Source organism: Aythya marila (genome assembly GCF_965140915.1).
Source record: "Aythya marila genome assembly, chromosome: 27".
NCBI lineage: Eukaryota > Metazoa > Chordata > Aves > Anseriformes > Anatidae > Aythya > Aythya marila.
The window spans coordinates 3,413,755-3,430,283 of record NC_139068.1 but is presented as its reverse complement, the minus strand read 5'-3'; the positions used below and the strand labels follow the sequence as shown (position 1 = coordinate 3,430,283).

Genomic DNA, 16,529 nt, shown 5'->3' with positions numbered 1-16,529 from the left:
GAGAATAAGCATATTAAAGCGATCACGCCAAATAAACATGACCCAGCATTTCAAATAAGACGACTTAAAAGATACATGGATCCTTACTGGCTCTGTGTGGACAGAAGGCTTGTACAACAGAGAACCAGTACGTCCAACTCCAGCTTTTGATTCATACTGGATCCAGGAGAAAAAAAATAAACTTGCGTTCAAGAATTAGTTGTGAGTTATGCAGCCTATTGATAAGCCACAGCACCTGAATTAGAGTTTAGCCCTGTCTACCTGGAGAAGCTCCGTAAATGACGAAGTTACAATCTTTAAGTTAGCTCTTGTGAAAGGTTTTATGAATAGGAGGTACTTCACAAAGCATGTCCTAGACAAACCACAAATCCTCATTTACAGGTATCCAGCTGGTTTAAACTGATATGACACATTTAGCATAATAATGCATTTAGAAATTAAGCAAATTGCTCCCCAGGGGCTTGCAATGAATTGTTTCCTTAAAAGAGGGGGGTTGTGGTTTGCACAACTCAGCAGCTTACCAGCATCTCCAAAGGATCTTTTTGGTACGTACCCGGTCAAAAGGAATGCCGTACTTCTTCAAGATTGAGGGCGAAATGAGGGTCATCTTGTGACGGAGGAAAGCGTCGCATCCCTGAGAGCTTCCAGGAAAAAATCCTGTGGAGACATTACAAAGAGGACTATCAGTTCTGGAGTGTTATATCCAATCATTATTTAATCAGAGATAAGATGACAAAATGAAAACCTGCCTAAATACTTCAGATAGATAAAAACAATAGGCATACGACTAAAGATGTCAGTAGTTAGCACATGCCTCGCTGTTTAAAATACCACATAAATCTTGTGGGGAAAAAAAATTGCACGTTGATGCACATAAGTGTTAATCCCATTCAAGTTGAGAGTTAGGTTGTAAATCATACATATTTGGGCATAAGCAACTTGGCCAGAGTTTCAGCAAAATCCTAACAAATTAAGAAACAGAACCTGGCTGTCTCACGTTTGGGCTAGACTCTGAGCCACCCTTTTTCTGAATATGGACAAGGAAAAATTGACAAGCATGCACCATCTACTCCATACTGATATGTCCTTTTTATACCTTCTTTGATGGGCAGCTATATTATTCCTGGGAAAGTAACACAACTGTTATCAAACGATTCCAGAACGATCTGCCCTACATACCAGCCTAAAGGGAAAAAAAAAAATAAGCATGCAGATGTTAATATGCAGTCAAAAGAAAGAGACAAAACAAAACAAATCCACTACAAGGTAGTGGAAAAAGGGACACTTATTCACGGGCCACGGCAGTCACTCATAAGTCTGGCAGAGCCAGCGTGATCTGACTCAGCATCTCAACAGTACGAAGTGCAAGTTCAACCAGAGCTACAAGATCCACACCAAGTCATTAAAACAAACCACAAATAATTAAGAGTAGGGTAAAAACCAAACAAAATTCTTGATGTCAGTACTGCCTTCCCCAAAACATCAGCAAGACCGATGTAAAAGCACTGTGTTCAAGACCATGTGTGCGGGTGATTCAATCAACAAATTATGTGTTTATAGGGATTAAAAAAAACACCACCATTTAGGAGAAAGAAAGAAAAAAAAAAAAGGCAACCAAGCTCTGGAAACAAAACTAATTGATGGGACATAATGGAAGGGGCTTCAGAAAGTGAAAAAAGGATTGCTGGATTCCAAGTTTTCTTATGTTTTTGTCCTAAAAGCATTTCAATTACAATTATGACTGTCTACTACCCAGTCTGTCATCCTTCTCTGCACTTCCTCTTTTTAATGCACAGTTTAAGTGGCTCTCATTAAAGCCACTAATAAAGAAGCACATTTTAAGTGATTAGCACCAATAACATGGCAACACATTAACATTCTCTCCATGGGCTCCACAACTCTCCCAGTGAGCCCATTTACAGCTCAGCTATTCATTTTCCATATTAATTGCACACTCATCTCTCCATAGTGAACCTCTTCATAGCATAGACCACTGATGCACAGGACAGGGAGGATGCCCAAGCAGTAATGCTGCTTCATTGTAGTTTTAAAGCATTACTCATCCCAACTTCCATAAGGCAACAACCAGCATAAAATAAATCATTGATAATTTGTGTCCGGTTTATTGCCAGCCATCACTGTGCTTCCAAAACTGATCATCAGTAAAATGAAGTTACAAACAGCAAGAGTCTTAATATTACCGTGTCAGACTTTGGTGTGATATTTCAGATTCTACAGAACACGAGTCATCTAGATTTATTAACTTTCTAATAGATGAAACAGTAGCTTCCATAAAACCTGACAAATGATTAAACAGAACTCTGCAGACCCGAAGTAACTTTGAAATACAACTTTTCCTGAGCAACAATTTTTAATATTAGTAATATTTAGGGATATTGTTTTCCTCTGCATTAAGAGACAATACAACCATGCCCTAGGAAATTTATACCCATTTATTCTATATTTATCCTACACTGTCAACTGATCCCTTCAACACTCTCCCCTTTTTTATTCAAGTGAAAAACAATCTCTATAATGACAGTCAGCAAGAAACACCATTCCTATGAATACCTACTTTACCGATATTATTATTATTTTGCATCAGAATACATGCAGCCTTCCAGATCTTCCTGCCTTAGTACAGCAGTGCCTTTGCAGCATTATCTTCAACAACAGATTTAAATCATTAAAGCATGCCTCATCGAAGATGAAACGTGTAGATTTTGAGTTAATTATTCTGGGACAGCAGCTTTTTTTAGCTGGGCAGCACTCAGAACATTTGCAAGTACGCAAAAATAGCAACAAAGCACAAACACAACATCAACAAATAAAAATATGTATTTTTGCAGTCAGTCATCTTTCCTGAAGCTTCCACCGTTACCAACTGGAAATCAGAAGTGCCCACACCAGAACACTGATGTCTGTGCTCGCCGTTCTCACCAAGGGCAGGAGGCAGCTTGCAGGATGACCTTGGCAGGTACTCAGGCAACAACACGCACACAGGGTTTTCGGCAGCTGAGGCTGGCACTTTGTAAAGCCAAAAATTACAGCCAGCCTGGTGAGAGGTGGAAGTTTATCACAGCTCAAGCTAGCCCTGCTTTCTGAGATGGACTTTATTGTACTAAGAAGATGAAGAGGGACGAGGCTGGAATAAAAGGCAAGCCGCCAAACACTGTGCATCATCACACGGGGAAGCAAGAACTCCCCTAGCTGTTCTCCATGAATGCTGTTGCTGCATTTGTAGGCACGTGCCTAGTTAAGATCAAAAGTAATCAATGCCAGTGCTGTATATGTAACATTGACAGAGTAGTGAGGAAGAATGGTTTATACCACACTGTTTCCCAGCAGAATGTGTGTAATGGGAGGGAATTATCACAAAGACCCCAAAGGCCACACGCCATAGATCCGGAGCAAGAGTTCTCAAGTCACTGCCACAAACCTCCTGTTACACATGGAGATGCACAATGCATCTCTTATTAAAGCCATTTCCCACACATGGTCTCACTGCCTCAAAAATCAAGTTTTTTTCCATCAATTTTAGTTAGGGCCATAGCGTGTCAGAAGTCTGAGGCTTTGAGAAAACAGTTGCACTGGTAGGAAATGTTCACAGCGCTTCTGACAAGATGACAAGCTTTCTGCCCCTGAAACTATTATGCCAATGCAGGTTCATCAAGCAGCTCTCGCAATAGTAAATTATAGTTGTCAGTTCAAAATCAATTCTTTGTAAATCCGTTTGAAAATTAAGGGTAGGATTCTCCTCTAGGATGCTTTAATTTTCACTAGGAAGATACCTGTGTATTTGTCCAAGCAGCATTAAGATGGGAAGAAGCTAAGCTTACCTTTTGCCAGGCGTTCCAACCTCTTGCCATGTTCTGGAGGAATGGCATACCTAGGAGAAAGTCAGAGAAGAACAAAAAAATCATACCGCAACCTAAAAACAGTGAAATAAAAATGGGCTAAAAACAACCGTGGTAATAACTTTCAGCACAGCACAAGTACAATTAACGTCTGGAAACATAACCAAAAATTTTGAGGTCTGGAAGGTATCAACATGAGTATAACACATGGGGGAAAGCCAGTATTCCCATCAAAGCCCTCAGACACGTTACACGAGGTGAGATATTTGTCTGTGATTGTTTAAAACACAATCACAGGACTTCATAAGGTAGAGGGATAACTGAGGTGACAAAGCGATGATACAACAGAAATAATTCAGCACAGGGAACAGCAGGCTTGGTTTCCACAGGAAAGACAGCTGCAAAATAAAACCATAAGGCTGTGCTAAAGATTAACAAGTAAGACATTTCAGAGAAGCTGAGAAGGTGTGAGGGAGGGTCTGTGTGTGTTGGCATACCTACAGGAAATGAAGATAAACATTTTTCAAAGAAAAATGCAAAACTTTTAGGTTTTATTCAGAAAAGTATGTACTATTCACAACAGCAGTCAATCCTTGTCTATGTGCTAGATTGTGGTATCTGATGTGAGAGGAACAGAATTAAACTTTTGGGTAATTTTCTTGAAGAGGTAAATGGAAAAAGCAGGGTCTTGTGAGGAAAACAGCATTAAAGGATATGGGGAACAACTTCTAAACATTTTAAAGAAAGCTTTGTATGACTGATAGAAAGAGTGCAAAAAAAGTTTCAGATGTGTTCCCCCTCTGCCTCCCAAAAGTTCTTAGTTAGCTTACTGCTCTGAAGTTATACGAAGTTATATGAAGTTATTCACAGAAGCAAAATTCAGGTGTCAAGATTTTATATATTCAGGCTACAAGGTAACTGAATACCGTGATATACTTAAACATGTTTAAAAAGATGACAAAAATAATGTCAGTGGAATTTTTTAAACTGTTGTTTACACACTGCATCAAATTAAACATGGCTCTCATACTCATTTTTGTAACAGTAAGAGAGAATTTTGAAAATTTATATGTGAGAATTACATTTATTACTAGCTATAACTTCTGCACGACGTGAATAATAAAAAATGAGTTATTTTTGTTATTTTCAATAAAGTTGTCAAAACCATCACGTCTCATTATAACAAGTTGAAAACAGGATATTGTAAGCAGGCAACTGCATGATCTCAACAACAGCTAAAGAGTATTGCTCTGCTAATGATAGCATCTCTCAAAGTTTTAAGGGCTTTCAGCCCGTCCCCTTGCTCAGCTTCTCAATTTTCAACTTAAAAGTTTATTTACAAAGTAAGGAGAAAGAAAGGAGTCATATCCCATATTGCTTTTGTCCACAAACAAAAATTTACCTTTTGTGATCTAGCAGGTTGGAAAGGATAACCAAGGAAAGAAATCATACATAGGATGCTTCAAGAAAGATTTAGACATTAAGCCGATTTAAATTGATGGCTTAAAAAAAATCTAAGGGAAAACACTGTGTAGCACCTAATCTTATAAAATAATAAACAAAGGGCTATAATAATAATAATAGCAAAGGGCTCCCAATGTCCTCTGACCAAAGTTTAACAGTGCCTTAAATTGCATAATTGTCAAACAATTCAATTTCGTTTGTCTGGGACAAAGCTAGTAACTTCCATTTTACAAAGACCATTCATCACTTACATAAATGTGATAAAACTAATCCCGATCCAAAGCTCCTTTGTGGGATTAATGTCCCTTAAAACAGGGAAATGAGACATTCCATTTCTTCTGGGAAAAATGCTGAAGGATTGGGAAAGAACTAATTTATGGCTACAAGGCTGCTGATGATTAATGTAATATCCCCAGTCTACAATGCAACCTTCACTTAATTAGTGTCTGTAATTGGGAGTTGTAAAGATAAGATTAATTGAATCTTGAGGATGTTAAAAGTTTAATATATTGGAACATGGTTATTGTGCTATCTGAAACTGCAGACCGCAAAAAGCCAAGCTGAGCTTTGGAGAGCAGTCCAGGGAGAAACAAAGAAAAAGGACTTGCCTGGATAGAAACCAGCAAGAAAGGAGGAATTTCCAGCTTATAAACAAGAACTATATGGAATAATAATACACAAATCAGAACACCCTACCACAGAACAGCCTCTCGGTAATAGCTGACTCCAATTTTATAAATTAACTTCTTTGTTTGGACCAAGTCTTTTAGGAAACAGTCTATACATCCTTATAAATGTATTCTTAGAAATTCACAAAGTTAACTGCAGAAGAGAATTAAGAGTAGGTCAAATTCTGCGTTAAGTTGCACTCACAAATCTGACCGATTTACATAAAGATAGGCAATAAAGAAAGAATTTGGGCTGCTATTTAAAACCAGTAATAGAAACAGAAGGCTTCTGCAAGCATTGCACAGATTGAGCTAGCTAGCTGTATATGATCAGACATAAAATGATTGATTACAAGGTAGAATAACAATGGAGGTGACATGGAAAGATTCGAAATTGCTGCAATCAAAGGAGTATTGTAATTGAGCATATAAGCATCCACAAAGGGCTGCCTTTTGTGTAAGACCTTATGGTAGCATCCTCCCGCTTTCACTGTGAAAAACGGCCAGGCACTTATTAGGAACAAAATACTTGACAGAGGGAACTGACAAAGCACTGTCACTGAAGACGATTTCTTACCGTCCTTCTTGCACCCACAGGTTGGGGTTCAGATCAACAGCAAAATATCTTTAATTCCAGAGACAGCTGCCAAGATTACACATGGTAATGCATAGCCAATTACTTCTTTTTCTATACGCATCACTTCGAACACTTCAAGGGTTTTTTTCATCAAAGAGTAGGGTTCTTTTTCCTTTAGTACCCCAGCCCTAACACTAACAGAAATAGGTTTCCTCTGGATAAATACCAGAAACAAAAGCCATCCTATCAAAAATCTTGAAAAGAAAAAAGAAAAGCACATGTAGAACTGCTTCCCTTTCCTTCCCCATTCAGATGATAGCATAAATGCATTCTACAAAGACATGAAAAGAGAAGAAAAAGCACTGAAAAATACCACTGGGACTTTTACATCAATTGGTCAAAATAAACCACAGTCTCCATTAAGGTTCTCAAACTGGGCTGTGTCTGGAATACGAGGCTGACAACTACCCGATGCTTCACCACTGTTGACAGAAGCAGTTTCACGACATCCATCTGGCCGAGTAAGACTCAGGAGCACAGCAGACCTAACTCTGACACAGCCTTCAGCAGACATTTCTTTCCAACCACAGCAAAGATGGAGCAAGGATTTTCTGTCGTCCTGAACAGCCACAAAATTAAAGAGAAGTGATGCTGGCAGCATAAATATTTTAACAGCCCTTATTAATAACTATCTTTTTATAGGCTACTTCTGCTTCAGAGAAAACATCCGCAACAGCCAAGAGAAAAAACAACAGTGCCAAAAATGCTGACCTTGAGCCACTGCTTCAAGTGCAGTATCTGTCCCTTCTGGTTCATCTGGGCTCCCCAGTAAGAGCTAAACTGGTGCAAACAGTGCCAAACCAGCGACCGCTTTCAGGTGCATTGAACTTCCAAGAAACTGGGCTTGCAGACAATCCAAGAGATCACACCTCAAGTACCTGCTCCCAAGGGTCAGCTCAGCCTTACCTTGGTTGGTTGGTTCAAAGGGCCAAACTTAACCCCAAAAGCTGCCACGCAGCAGTCTGCTGAATTACTGCACGAATAACGTCTTGCTGCCTTGCCAGGGAACACAAGATTTACAGAACAGAAAAAAAAAAACCCTCAAGATAAAAAACTTACAGCTATATGACTCAAATGTCATCTTACCCTGAAGTCAACAATCTGAAAGTAATATACTGATCCTTCTAAATTACCTTTTCCTACTCTTTCTACTAAAACAAGAGCAAGTCCCTGAAATAGATTAAGTATCACTTGTACGAAAATGGAACTCACTGTTCTACATGAAAGATTTTCAGCTTCCAAACTTGTTTCACGAAACCTAATTCCAGCATATCTGATCTCTATTTCCGTTTAATTTTCGGAGTTCTTGATTATCCTGCAAACCTGATTCTAATGGTAATTACCAGACATCGGGATGACGGGTCTAGAAGGTACATGCCCCAAAGCCACAAACGTGTGAGATGATCATTCCCATCGAGTGCTAGCTTGCTTTTGTTAACAAGTAATAAGTTTAACCGGACAGTCCCCTTTTTATCCTTAATGCGAAAGATCCTTCCTATTTGCCATAAAGGATGTCATTAACGGTGTAATTTTCTTGGTGTTTTGTTTATTCCCCTGGAATGGCTTGATGGATGTGGATAATTATCAGACTATAAAAGCCAGCAAATGTGCTATTTTCTATCGCTCTAAATCATCAAACAAATAAAGTGTGAAACAGCATTTTTGAATACAATTTTCCCCTCTAATGGCTTCGAATTATTATCGGGAACAATGAAAATAAATAAGCAAATGTCTTGTGAGTTAAGAATTAAATGAGTGCGTCAGTGAAAAAAAAAGAGTACACCGGCCATCCTGGGATACAAGGACTGCTTCAGAAGCCATTAAAGGATGACATAAGAGGGAATTCACTGCTGCAATGTCACCGCTTTCCGGCATCAGATGTTCTTCAGGGGCTTTCCAAGCTAGCTCAGATTCTGACCTAAGGCTGCCTCGTCAAAGTGGGGGATGAGGATGGTTCAATTTTGTCTCAAAAGCTATTAAAACATTTTACCCGTAACAAAGCGCTGCTGCCTCAGGCAATCCTCAGCCAACTCGTGCCCTCCCCACCAGTTCCTCCTGGTTTAAGGGACACCGTTCTCACCTGAAGCTATCATTAGCTTCGGCAGAGCACCAGAGCATCCCGTCTCCTAGTTCAAGCTTCCCTCAAAGCTTCCAAGCCCTTTTCTTGCTACAGCTGTGACACAGGCGCACAGGTTTGGATAGTTACGACACCGTGCACGTCAGCAGCTTGGCCTCTCCTTCGCCAAAACGGAGCAATTAAGCAATTACTAGATTACTAAACCGCAAGCGCCCGCTCTCTACTGGGGATTGGGCACCACGGGCAGAGGTTCAGCTTCAGAAATGTCACTTCAGCCCGATTCCTGTTAGAAGGTAAGAAAGTTAATTTCACAGTGTCTGCACAAGGTCTGGCCAAACAGGGCCCACACAGTTTAACACGCTATAATTACTGAAATAAGGAACGCAAACAAAAAGCGAAAGCACATTTAAAATGCCTAAGACCACACATCAAGCGGGGGGTTAGTTATCTGTCTTCAAAGCAGATTTAGTTGTGCCAAAAATATTGACCCTTTGAAGATTCAAATGCCAGCCTACTCTCGGTGGTGACAGGCAGAATAAAAAGCTATTATTTCAATCTCTGTAAGATAAAGTGTGTCCGTAAATGCATAATCTGGACCTTAACCTTCAACGTCTTTAGCCTCCCTGACAGCAGAAATGCTTCCAAAAAAAAAAACCACCAAACCTTAGTCTATCAAGAATATTTATCACCTGATAGAAGCCGTAAGAGCCACTACTATGTGCAGAGGAGTTCCTCGCCTGCAAAGTTCACATCCTGTTTCTAAGACCTTTTTTTTTTTTTTTTTACAAGGTAAAGTATTTATAATACATCTCCTAGCAGTGTCAAAACAGAGCTCAGAGCAATAATCAGAGTTTTTCTGCACTGTTCTTAAAGCTGGTTTTGCAGCCTGTCTGGAGAAAAGGCATTTCAACAACAAGAACGGATTGCTCCTTCGTCGCGAGCACTGTCAGCTCCCTACCCTTCAGCCAGCTCTCTTTTTCCTCTCCTTTACTGTCCTCCACGTTTAGCAGTCCTTCATCCCTTTCTCCCTCCCAATTTGTTAAGAGACAGCAATCAACACCACTTCTTCTTCTCCTCATCAGTATCTGAGGTTATCCAACAGTGAATTTACTTCAGGTATTCAGTTCCACTTCTCACAATCACCATTTGGAAAGGAAAAAATCTCCGGCCTCCCTCATCTGTCCCCCTCTGTTGTGGCTCCTCTGCATCAAGAATGCAAACACGTGCTCCAGAGATAAGACCGCACATGGATCAGAGAGCTCCTTGTTCCTAGGAAAAAACCTTTATTGAGTGTCTGCAGTTTTATCTTTAATGGATCATTTTACAGGACAATAGATGATGGAATTCAGTATCTTTAACCAGCAGTGTCAATGATTTCAAATAATGACATTTTTATTGAAATACACATAGGAAGAAAGATAAACACAGAGGCTTGGGAGTATCTGCTCAAAAAGCCATAATAAGGAGTAAATAGGTAATGACAGAACAAGATTACAACCACGCGAGCACACCAAATCAACCTGTCTTCTAAAGCTCAGAGAAAAATGAGCTCTGAAGTCAGCTGCTCAAATGCAACCCTATGGGAACGAGCACAGGAAGAAAACCAGGACAAAACCTGCTCAGAAAGGTAACAGTGAGCGCTCTCAGCGTGGAGGCTATTCCACATGATAAGATCCCTCTTCCATTAGCATAGCTGTCTAATTATCAACCCCACTGCCAACCACAATACCGAGAAGTAGCAAGTAATTTTGCTCTTAGCAGAACACCCAAGATGAGAAACCTCCTCCTTCCCTTAAGAAACTGACGTCTGGGCAATTACAACCCTTGAGTTTGTTCTGCAGCAACATTAGGCAGGATATTTCAGGCCACTCTGGACTTTGTATCGAATCCTAATGGATCAACTGCTGGAAGATTACCAACGGTTACGGATCACAAGTCGTTAAATCACTCTCATCAAAAGGCTCTTCTTAAAGCTACCATGAGCTAGAAATGGTATTAGAGACATTCGTTTCAAGAACTAGCATCAGACAGCAGCTTTTTAAATTTCTGATTTTAAAGCAATAAAAATTTTCAAGAGGTGCACCTGAACTCAAAACTTCAGACCGTGCAGAAGACAACCAGGCAATTAAACATTTTGCATTGTTTCACTAACCTAGAACTAACCTAGAACTGAGAATATAAGATTTTTCCAGAACTCAAATGCAATTTTTAAATACTATTTTAAAACAGGGAGTTTAAATATGAACAACCATCTGGTCTTGGAAAGACTACCAATGTAACAGTCCAGTAAGCTTCACAGCAACAAATGCCGGGCACAAAGCACAAAATTACAAATCACATTGGAGTGATTCTACTTCCACATGCACAAAATAAACCCACAGTCTGCTTCTGCATGCAGTGAATGAGCTGTATGAAGGGGGTATTTTACTAAGAAAAGGTGTTTGGGGGAAAACATTATGAAATCATTTATTCATTCAGTTTGGCCAAGAAGATAATTAGTATACAATTCAACAGAGATGAATGACTATAATATGCATCCTCTTACCATTCGCTGTTATTTGTTTTGAAGAACCTGTTCACATCACATTTATTTCCCTAAACTGGTAATCAGATTATTAATTACTGGTTCCTTTCATAATGGAAACTGTACCAACACAAAAAGAAGCAAAGATTGTGCTTCAAAGCCCTTACACGGTAAAAAGGCCTCAACACAACTCAAGAAACCTGGAGAAAAAGAGGTAACCAGGGGAGATCACAGATGTTTTATCTTGTGCCAACTGGCTTGTGAGAGCTGCCTCCTTCACTGGGCACCAGCACATGTTTGCTCCTGCTCGCTGCTTTTGGAGAAGAATACAAATAGCTTCCTACAGCAGACCAAAAGAAATCTGTTGGTTAGTAATGAAAGGTATCTTTGAATGCAGAAACCCCCTGTGCTAGAGATGCAATGCCACTACACACATTTCCTTTTGGAGGAAGAAAGCATTCCAAAGATGTAATGAGCCTCAGCCACCAAACGAGGTTGTTACAAGCCACAGCAACGCCTTTGAAGCCAGTGCCTGTGCTCCACCGGCATCAGAACTAGGAGTGCTGGAGCTAAGGTCTGATAAAGATCAGTGACACAGCTCGTAAAGGTTCCTGTGTTTCGTCTACTCAATCCCCCTTGCCACGTCAGTTGTCCAGTTAGAAATGAAGTGGCTAGAAACCCAGCACAGATGTTACTTAGAACATTAACTAGTTAACAATCACACAGCACTCCGACGACGCAGAGTGCTATTTAAGTACTGCCATTACGATAGGCCTCTGTTATTTTAAACTACACTTGTACTGCACTTGGCGTCACCCAATGTCAATTTTCTCTCCTGAGCAAAGAAAAAAATCCCCGCTGATTTCTGCCAATGTGTTAACAAAACGCGAATACAGACAAAGCTCTGCAGTACCACTGTTGGTTCCTTCTCTGAACCAACCCGCTTCAGGGCCACGCCAAGCTGGAATTTGCAAGCTCGTTCTCCCCCAGGGCCCAAGTCAGATCATGCTGAAAGAGCTCCGTGAAGCATGGAAGCACTTCTCCCTCCCATCTTGTCTCAGTGGCAGAGTGCACCGTTCAAAAGGCTCAGTTATTAAAACCAATCTGTGATCCTGTCAGACTTCCATAGATCTTCATTTCAAATCAGGCCTGAGCTTTGAGCAGACACTTTCAAAACGCAAGAATGAGTTTCAGCAAGAGCCTTCTTGGATCAAAGGCACGCTTCTTTCAATCCAGACTGGGACTACTGAGCTGTGATGAATTATTAGTGCTGGCGGAAGCGGCAGCACACGCATTAAATGCTGGAGTAGGAGCCCACTTGAAGACACCACTATAAAAATAAGAATGAGATCACAGAGCAGCATTACCACCTCTCAAGATCATTACGGAAGAGCACAAAGATGAGCCATGGATTAGAAGGATCGTCACTTTGCTAGGCTCAGAACAACCACTAACAGGCAAACCCCAACTTGTAGGAGTTTTTAAAATTTTGTTTTTAATTTCAAGAAACTAAACACACACAATAGAGATGGGTGCAAAACGCATACACTGAAAAATCACATGGTATCAAAGTGTGTACTAATACTGTATCTTCTGCAGGGGATTTAGGCAAGAATAAGAATAGTAAAAAGAGCAGAGGACATCAGCTGGGAGGAGAAGAAGAAAAAGCACTGATGTGACAGAGCTGAGTGAAAGGAGCAGAGCGAATGGATACCAACAGCCAGCTGGCTGGCCGAGGTCACTTCACCCATTCCTACAGAGCAACAGCCCCTCCTCAGAGGGTTTACACAGCTGATCCCATCAGTCTGAGTCTGCTGTGGCCTTCACAATATTTTCTGTGTTAGATGAGAGTGAGTGCAGAAAGGCAATGTGCAAGTCCTACCTGCCCAGAATACCACGCCTCCCCTGCATCATGAAAAGTTATCTTCTAATAATCGATCTACAACAGCGTAACACCACAATAAAACTCCAAGCCCATTAGAAAGAAAAATCCTGTTCCAACTGCAGGCACCTGATTTGGAAGATAACCCCCATCACACATCCCTGGGCTCCTAGTGCTTCGTACAGTTTGGTTTGGTGACTTAACTACATTAAAAACACTCCAGTCCCCACCACACACCGATCCCTCGGACTTGTAAAGCAGCCTACCAAGCAGCACCGGCCCCTTTTTAGTGAGGGTTACATCATCCTTCAGGCACAGCACCACCTCCAGGACTAACAGCGCCCTCAGCCCTAGGGGAGCCCAGGGGAGGGCTCGTTTGAATATCAGCAGCGTAGTGAGGTTTGTATTGATTAACTAATGACTGCGGTATATGAGGCTTGAAAGGCTGTATTAATAACTCGCTGCTGCACTGCTCTCATTTATCAGTGAATTACAGGGGGATGCAACTCTGCATCTCAATATATCACTCCTTTCATGAATCTCAGAGCAAAATCAACATGCACACAAATTCTCAATGCAGAAACCCAAAGCAGCGTTCACCTAGCAGTTGTGGAAGATGTAGCAGAGTGAAAAGCTGCTCTGCCTGGTCATACTTTATCTTCCTTTCCTTTGATTTCTTTTAATGAATATCAGTGTTCCTTCTTCTATCCCTTTTATCAACAGAAAAGGGTCTTGCTTTGCCAAATCTGCCTGAGAGTAAATGGTGTTGCAGTTAATCTATAAATCAACCATCACCATAAATTCTACTTTTTCAATCCAAAACTGCAAAGCTGTAAAACAGATTACATGGGATAGCAGAGGCTGGAAGGAAATTTGTGAGCTGCAAGGAGCCCCTCGCTGCCAAATGGCCTTCCTCTGCCTCTCCTTTCTCCCCCATTCCACCCCAACAAGTCGATAAATCTCTACTGTCACAGAGTGGAACGCACAAACAGCAAACGTGCACACCCATTTAAAAACAAGCTAGCCTCGTACTCTACCCAAGGAAGGTTGAAGACCTTGGGGATCAAAGGGGGGTGAGGGAGAAGGCTGCAGAACCTTCTTCTGAATTCCCTAAAGCCAAGAAATGGGGAAAGGAAAACTCAGAAAATAAAAATAAAAATCTCTATATGGAGAGGGGAAAAAAAAAGCCACCATACCAATTCAACCAATTCAGACTCCTCAGCTGCCTCAAGAGCAAAACGCCTCTGTGATTCCTGCTAATCTGCCTTTAAGAAACTCACAGGATCTCCAGGGTGCAAGGGTTACTGAGATCCCAATAATCCAGACTTCTAATCACATCTGATCAATTCAGTGATTCAACCGCCCTGTGCAATGGCTCCCTGAGGGACTGTAATAGAAGGCAATAAATGATGCAAGGGACAAGTGCCCTTCCCCCTGCTGCCATACAAGTCGGTATCAAACACTCAGTCCAGCTGCTTTAAATGGGATTACATGAAGCCCACAACAAACTGCAACATATGTGAGCGTGTGTTAAAGCAGGAGGATGGTGGAGAACACCACGCAGGGGAAACAGGGACAAGGACCCCGTGTCCTGCATCGAAAAGAAAGAGAGAACCTGGAAGAGTGGAGCTCTGTGCCTGCATTAGGTCATTTTATTTCCCCAAGACTGTTTTCCAGGGATCAACGTTTTCTGTCCTGGAGGGAGGACAGGACAAGAATTTTGACTACAACAGCTGCAGTGCTCCCTAAGACAATAATGAAAAATAAAATCAGCAGTAAGATGCTCAGCACTTGCATATCTGCAGCTGCTTTAGTACATGCTATCAGCCAAGAATAAAGAGGGCTGGCTCCTTGTACAATCCACTCTCAGGGGAACAAACACGTTCTGCTTTAGATCTCCCCCATTATATCACTCTTAGAAAAAGTGCTATTTCCATGTTGTTGGTGGCATCAGTAAGAGATACTACAAATTTATTAAAACGCAGATGCTACAAACAAGCCCTCCCCTGGACTCGTTTTCATTTTCCTCAGTGCCAACAGAAAGACTTGGCCTGCACAGACATCATGGCTAGAGAACAGGAAGAAAGAAGGTAGGAATCCTAAAATACTGCAACCAAAGTTTTCAGGTAATTCTACATACTTTCAAGGAAGCAGTGTTGAGACCTTTACAACACAGAATTCTAGAGTGGTTTTTAAAAATGTAATTCTATCAGTGACCAATGCTTTCAACTAATCACATTATTTTAAAATTCCTTGGGTAATTTGTCCTTAATTCCACATAAACTGCTGTTCTGGCAAAAGTGTACTATGTGATATCAAAGTCAAACAGATTAGGCATGATCCACTTTCAACAAGGGAACGTTTTAGAAAGGAGACCATACAACTTAAAAGCTAAAGCTGGCTCCCTCTCTTAATTAAAGGGGGATTAAACATCCATCATGATAAGGAAACAGAGACATTTTATAGAAATTGATTACCATCCTCAGTGTCACTCTGGTTTAACACCTGCAGTTTCTGAGAGACAGATTACAGTATAACATCCCACTAATACTTACAAAAAAAGTATCAAAAAATGTTGCAATATGGCAAGATCAGTCACAAAACATCAGAGAAAAATGACCTTATTACCCGGTCAGCTGTCATCGTGTTGACAAAACGAGATGGAGACGGTACTGCCTCCTAAGTGTATTCAACCAAGTTCACATGGAGATCATTTCCAGTTTCCTTGGGTACTTCCTTACTACTGCAAGCCCTGCAAAGATTGGCATTGCATTGGCTTCTCAGGGCCAAGGGACATGAAAGGTCTCAGCACCGCTGTGCCCAAGAGGAGAGCTTTTCTGAGGCTCAAATGAAACCAGTTGAGGCTGCACTGCTCACCACCCTGTAAGGTGAGAAGTGCTGGTTTGTGCTGCTTTGGCAGCATTAGACCATGGGGCTTATTTTGTTACCCTAAATCTGTGTGATTACTACTGCTGTGGCAATTCAGAAGTGTAAAACAATCACCCTTATCTAACGCAGGAAGAGAACCTCCATCACTGATACGCAAGATCACAACGCACATCTATGCACTCACACATTTTTGTAGAGATGGGATGGAATAAAATGAAATGATGGTGGAGTATCTCAGTGTTTAAAAATACGCTTTTGAAACAGCAAGGGCTGAGACGCATGCATTCCTCAATAAAATGCCATAATAACCATGAAGTATTATACTTGGCATGCAGTTTTGTTGCTTCTGTCACTATAAAAAATCAGTCCTCTCTTAGCGTCATTTGACAATATGCTCTATTTTAGATCTCAGCATATGAATGTACAAGGTAATTATACATAATATGTATAATTGATACAGTAAAAACTCCTACCACAAGAGGTTTAATATAGGGCTGCAAAATGAAATACATTCAAACTTTTGGAAAAAAA

At 40.8% G+C, this 16,529-nt stretch overlaps 1 protein-coding gene across 3 annotated transcripts in view; it reads right to left on the bottom strand.

Annotated features, from left to right (window-relative positions):
* The window catches only part of KDM4B (lysine demethylase 4B), a 90,544-nt gene that overhangs the window by 51,283 nt on the left and 22,732 nt on the right, over positions 1 to 16,529 (bottom strand). For all 3 annotated transcript variants that reach the window (XM_082779888.1, XM_082779889.1, XM_082779890.1), the window contains exons 6-7: positions 3,840 to 3,889; positions 554 to 657 (exon numbers count right to left, since the gene is read on the bottom strand). In XM_082779888.1, coding sequence (XP_082636014.1) covers positions 554 to 657; positions 3,840 to 3,889 — 154 coding nt within the window. The remainder of the gene's footprint in view (positions 1 to 553; positions 658 to 3,839; positions 3,890 to 16,529) is intronic.